The following is a 6,289-nucleotide window of genomic DNA, read 5'->3' as shown; positions in this document are numbered from 1 at the left end:
AACAACTTTCATCACTGCATGAAAAAGCTTGAAATCGCTGCACTGAAATGAGGTGGTTGCTTATTTTCGTGGCGTGGTAGCATGTTGGGGTTTTTCTCCCCCATTCTTGTAAACACAACTTGCATCATCAGTACAATAAAACCTCAATGCAAAGGGATTTAGTTGTTTGTTTGTGGTCCTTTTGTGTGCATTTGTGTTTTTTGACACCACTTTCATCAGATTTTCAATGCAGCAAAATCTTACCCCACAGATATTCAGGAGGGTTTATTTGTGATGTTCTTTGTGTGCTTGTCTTTTAACATGGCTTTCATCTTAAATGGAAAAAGAATGCCCCACCTTACCAGAGATATTTGAGGGTTGTTTATTTTGTGGTCCTCTTTAATTTTATGACTACAACAGAAAAAAGACCTCGTCCTAATTTGCCCTTAGGCTCTCTTATAGCACACCGGCAATGTCAAAATGTCCTAAGTGGGGTATTTACAGGTGTAATTTATACCAGTGCAGTGTAAAGGTGCCTTAGTATAAATGAGAAGAGGGTAAAAATCTTTTGTCTGCAGACATAATTTTGTATCTGATGAAAACAAGAAATATAAGGACCTGGAGTGATTTGTGTGGTGTATTTAAAAAAACCCAAAAACCAAAAAACAACACCAAACCACAAAAAAACCCAACCAAACAAAAAACCCCACCTCGGGGCTGGATCCTTAGCTGTTTGCTGAAAGCTGGTACAGCACCTCTGATGCTTTCAGGTGAAGCCCACACTTCAAGGCATAAACTGGCACATGCTGGAGGTGTGCCAGTTTGTGCCGGGTAAGACTGTTGAGACTGCACCAGTAGCAGTGTGTACCTGTGCAGGATCTGGCCTTCTAGCAGCAGTAAGGAGAAGGTCGTCGGCGGGTTTAACTTTGAATTTACACTGAAGGATAATATCTGATGGAACTACTCCGATAGGCATGGCTGCATTTTCCGTTGCGCTGTCCTGCTGCTGGCGTTTACGCCGTGCGTGGTGCAGCGGGCGTATCCATCCCGTTGACTGCTCCGGCCTTTCATGCTGCCAGCGCAGTACATGGGAGCTTCGGTGCAAACCGCGGCGAGGTCCCATGGAAGCACGTTGGTTTTATGCCACTCCGAGCGAGAAGAGATTTGGGCTGGGTTCGTGCAAAGTAAACGGCAGTCGGATTGGGTGCATCCTACACCTTGTTGCCCTCAAGAGCAGTCGCCTTAGCTGGACAAGTGAACCAAGCTCTTGAAGCCTTCTCTGTTAGTTTTGATGGATTTATTTACCCCTGATGGAGGGGTAAGCAGAGAATAGAATGTGGCTATGCACCCAAGTCTCCCCGATTCCGCCCCCCTGCCCCTCTAGACAGTTTGGCAATGTCTAGACTCGATTTATTTATTTGTTTGTAGCCAGAGCTTGCTGCCCTGCGGATTAATTCCAGTTAGATAACTAACTGGTCTGGGTGCTGGAGGCTCACAGTCCTCAAGGGTTTGCTCCTGTATGTTAACATGTGTGACTTAACTAGGGTAATTTGCAAACGCGTTTACTTTGAGTCAATTGGCAATCAGTTAACTGGAGTTAAAAAGAAAAAGGGGTGGAAGGAGGAAATTATCATACAAGCCTCCTTTGCAAAATGCTTTGGGATCTCTGTTATTGGCAAAAACCAGAATAATAGAAGCGAGGTAGTGGAAACACAACAAGAAAGGGCTTAATACTCTCTAATATAAAAATGTAGCTGGCAGGAGTCTGCCAGGGATCAATTAGCTGATGTCTGCACGCTGCCTTAAAGGGTAGAACACTACAGCAAAGTTATATATTATTATAGTTTCTGCAGGTCCTTTTCTCTTCTTGGTTTTACATTTTTAACACCCCCTACTAAGCAGTTCTCTCCCCTTTTTAATAATCCACCGAGTAAAGCGATTTGTTGCATGTTGTTTTCAAATTTCAGTTACACATGAAGAAAGGCTTTCATTTAAAAAAAAGCATACAGGACAAATTTAATTTGAAAAAAACACATAGGACCGTGCTACTCATCTTTCCAAGGATATAAAGGGCCACATCCTGATCTGGCTGTGCTCTATCAGAAACGGGGCAATGTCAAAGAAGGCTCAGCCGCTATCTAGTTGTGCAAAGCAAGGTCAGGGTTGGGGTTGAGATGGGCTGGCAGCCTTGGCACTAAGTGGGTAAATCAGGATTAAGCCCAGCCTGATTTTAGCTGATGTAAATCAGTGTGGCTCGCTTGGAAGTTGGTAGAGTTGTCTGGATTTATACTGCTGATGGCTTGGCCTGTTGTCTGCACCAACTTAGAGCTGCTAGAGATCTGGGCCACTGAACCCGCTGGGCTGCTGGTCGTGATGGAGTTGGGTCTAATTTCCTGTGGGCTTGTTTTCTCCAGTTTTTAAGCACAGGATCCCCCATCTGTCTGTCTCTGCAAAGCTGGCTTTCCTGTCTGCAGGCCTGCACGGAGACCCTCCCTCCTCCTCCCCCTGCTTCTCACACCATGGACTGCACCATGCGTCCTTTTGTCCGTTCCTGCATCCTCCCTCCCCCTCTCGCCATGCTCTCTCCTTGCCCGTCTCCCTTTCGCCATTTGGGGTGTTTCTCCTTTGCCTCCACACCCCGAATTCTCCTCCCTCGGAGGGATCACGGCATGCCTCTCCCTCAATTTCCGTCGCCTGTCCTCCATCCCCAACTCCCTCCCGCCCTCTCCAGCTCGTGTAACTCGCTTACGTTTGCCCTCATTCATGTGTATTCCTCGCCACCGTTGCCCTCCATCTGTCCCCAGCATGGAGCCCCCGTCCTTTGTCGCTGCTCTGCTTGCCTGACCCTCCGTGTCACCTCCTCGATTGTTTCCTGTCGTTCGGGGCTCAGATCCCTCTCACGCCACACACAGTCGTTGTCCCGTGGCTTCAAAAAACGCCGAGCCCAAGCCCAGCCCTGACAAACGCCTACCTGAGGTCCTTTTGCAAACGAGAGCAAGCCTCGCGCTCCTGGGAGGCAGAACGTGGGTCGCTGAGGAATTCGGCAAACGCCACTTCTGTCCGGGGTGATGCACGGGAGTCGTTTTCAGCGTGGATGCTTGCCGCTAACACCCCCTTCCTTTCCATGCAACGCTCCGGTGATATCCCTGGGGAAATGGTGGCATCTAGGTTAATCTTCCTAAGATGGAATCTCCATCTTTGGCGCGAGCAGCATAGGAGCGGAGCAGGGAAATGTCTGCCAGCGATGGGTCAGGGAGAGCCGACCCTGCCCTGGGGCTGCAGCAGGGCGTAGATGACCGCTCGCGGTTTTATCCTGCCCTGCCCAGGCTCCTTGGGATGAACCTTTATTCTGTGATTTTGTCTGCATGGTTTTAGTCTACGGTTGTGTCGTGCCTGGCACCATAAAGTCCTGTTCTTTGAGTTTCCCAAGTACTAATAGTATAAGACTGTAGATGAGCATCAGTCCACATCAACTGTTTAGAAACTTTGCTAAACAAAGCACTGAAAATATACTTCAGGGTGCAAACTCAGAGGGGAGTAACGTGAGCTACGTTTGGACTTGGCAGGGGGTGGATTTGGTTTGGATTTGGGGGATTTGCCCAGCTTCTTCTCTGGGTCAGATCTAGCATTTCCCTTCCCCAGGAACGTGAAATCAGTGGCTTAGAGATGGGTTTAATGCAGCAGCATCGCAATGCTAAATATTATTGGAAGTTTTGCAGTAACAGAGAGCAAGAGACAGCTATTCTTCCCATTCCACAACCGGGGGACTGAGGCTCAGAGAGCTGAAGTAGCTCTGAGCAGTTAAAAGTCGCACTGGGAGTCGACAGCGAAGTCAGGATTTACCGGCACGTGTCCTACACCAATGCCAAGACCCTCTGACGGGTGGTGGGGTTTCGAAGTTATGCCGGGAGGTTTCACGTTCGCGCAGTCTCCTGCAGTTTGACGAGGCTGCATCCCGGTGCCCGTGTGACGTCGCGAGATGCGAGTGTGACCTGTCAGGCTGAGCATGCTTTGTGCAGCTGTGACTATCGGTTGGTACCATGTGCGGCGCCCGCCAGCGCTGCGAGTGCGGGGAGTTATTCTTGTCAGCTGTAGTGGCACAAGGCTCTGTTTTTATCACTAGAGGTGCAGGGTTCGATTCTTGCTAACGATACGTGGTGGTGGGATCGTTACGTTCCTGTAAATACCCCGATGTCACAAGTCTGTCTCTCGTGAGACGAGCTGCAGATAAGTGGCAGCACTGAGTGGCAGCCCTGAACTCCCAGCCAGGAGAGATGTTATTTATTAGGATCTGTATAAATAATAATGTTCCAGCCCACGAGCTGAGGAATCTTAGTTTCTTGGTTGCAGAAGCATCGTTTGCGGGTCATCTTGTGTTAAAGTATGATGTCAGTGTCATATGTTGAGGATAACTTGCTGGTGTCAGATGGTCAGAGGAGAGGACAAGAGATGAGATCCTGGGGAGAGAAGATGAGGTGGGGAGGAGGTGGGGGATCTTACAGAGGTTTCAAAGCCGTATCCTTACCCTCTTGTTCCATGAGTCCTGAGTCAGACACCTGAATCCTTGGGAAACCAAGGCAAAAGGCTCGCCTTACCCCATCTGCACTAGGAGAAAACGCGGTGCCCTGGAGATTCACGTTTTTTAATTTTTCTTAGAGACCCAAGCTTAGAGCAAAGCCCCCCCACCAGAGGAAGTGGCAGTCTGCATGGCATCTTGGTGCCAGGCTTTGAAAATGCCTCCAGGCACCGAGTAAGGCTTTTGGAGAGAGGGATCAGAGGGACAGCAGCAGGGAGGGTTTCCAGAAGTGGTTTAGAAAACTGTGCCACATCTGTAAAAATATTTAGTTGCTTGATGACATCCTAGTGTCATCTAGGAACCTGGAGTCATACAACTGGCTCTAAACCCCTCTAAAAAACGATTTGGAAGCCAAAACACACTGAAAAGTCTCTTCCCTTTTTTGGAAGAGCAGAAAGATGTTTTCTGAGCTCTAAGGAACCAGGGGGTGGGCTTGGTGGGCTCCAGGGAGGTGAATACTGATGTACAAAAGCACTGGCACGGCAGGCGACCTCAGGAAAGGGTCCGCACGCCCGGACCGCTGTGGTGGGGAGGCCTGCGGCCATCGGTGTTTTCTCAAACCAGGTGGGAGAGTCAAGGGCAAAACAGCCCTTGGCTGGGTGGTCTCCCCTCCCCGGGCAGCCACCGCCGTGCCTTCGCCGTGGCTCCTGGTGAGCCTGGAGCAGGGGTCGGCGCACAGCCTGCAGTGGGGCTCTGCATGGACGTGGGGGGGCAGCCCTGCCCCGTTTCTTGCTGTTTTGACCCCAAAGCAAATACTGGCGCCCTTCTAGCGGTGCCGATGCTTGTGGTCCCACCATATCTGAGATGGTGAGCCCAGATGGCTGCATCTCTGCTACCCCCCTCCAAACTTGGCCCTCCAGAAGTGACCCGGGTCACACCAGATTCACCCCAAAAGCTCCAGAGTAGGACAGAAGCCCCCGTGGAGGGCTCTGCTCTCTTGAGTTACGGCAGCCGTCTTTCCCCTCGTGCTCCCCGTGAGCTGGTGCGGCGTAGCGAAGGGGCTCCACATCGGCCATGCCTGTCCATGGACTCAGCGTCCCCCTGATTTCTGCTGTCATCTCCGGCCTCTCTCGCAGCCCTGTGTGTCAGCCGAATCCTTCCTGTCCCAGGAGCTACTCTGACAAGAGGGGAGCAGGGCGGCCATCTTCTCTGGGGGGCGGCATGGCGGGGCCTGGGGCTCAGCCGCAACAGGCTTCCTCACCAGGGAATCTCAGCAGCAACAGGCTTCCTCACAGGGAACCCCGTGGGGAGGGCTTGAATCCTGCTCCCCCTCCCCAGCGCCCTGGTGCTTGTGGGTGTGTGAAGGGGAGACTCTGAGGGGTGATTGCTGAGGAGTGGCTGGTTTCTGGGAGGCGACTGAGGGGGATTGTGTGGTGGGGGGCTGCATGCAAAATGGCGTCACCCGCCTGAGGATGAGGGAGCGGGGTCCTCCTGAGGGAGGAGCTGTCTGGAGCTGGTGAGGGGGAAACCTTCCTCTGGCATTTCTCCCGTCAGGGTCAGGCGGCAAACGGCCTTTCCCTCATTTTAGGTCCCCGGGCGGTGGCTGCTGTGTGGTGCAGGGCCTGCTGAGAACATGGCAACTCAGCCTGGTGTCCTGAGGAGAGGGGAGGGCGGCGGGACAGCCTCTCTAACCTCCCTGCCTTGTTTTCTCTCTCTTCCTCAAGGCTGCAAGATCAAAGCCCTGCGGGCGAAGACCAACACCTACATCAAGCCTCCAGTGCGGGGTGAGGAGCC

The 6,289-nt window shown here is 51.7% G+C and overlaps 1 protein-coding gene across 1 annotated transcript in view; it reads left to right on the top strand.

The window, feature by feature from the left end:
• Positions 1-6,219: 6,219 nt before the first annotated feature.
• The window catches only part of LOC104623811 (RNA-binding protein MEX3A-like), a gene marked incomplete at both ends in the record, with an annotated part of 679 nt that continues 609 nt past the window's right edge, over positions 6,220-6,289 (top strand). The window contains one exon of the mRNA XM_010291001.1: positions 6,220-6,286. Within this exon, the coding sequence (XP_010289303.1) occupies positions 6,220-6,286 (67 nt within the window). The remainder of the gene's footprint in view (positions 6,287-6,289) is intronic.

Source organism: Phaethon lepturus, unplaced genomic scaffold (assembly GCF_000687285.1).
Source record: "Phaethon lepturus isolate BGI_N335 unplaced genomic scaffold, ASM68728v1 scaffold33997, whole genome shotgun sequence".
NCBI lineage: Eukaryota > Metazoa > Chordata > Aves > Phaethontiformes > Phaethontidae > Phaethon > Phaethon lepturus.
The sequence above is the reverse complement of the archived record's forward strand: the minus strand, read 5'-3'. Positions and strand labels throughout refer to the sequence as shown.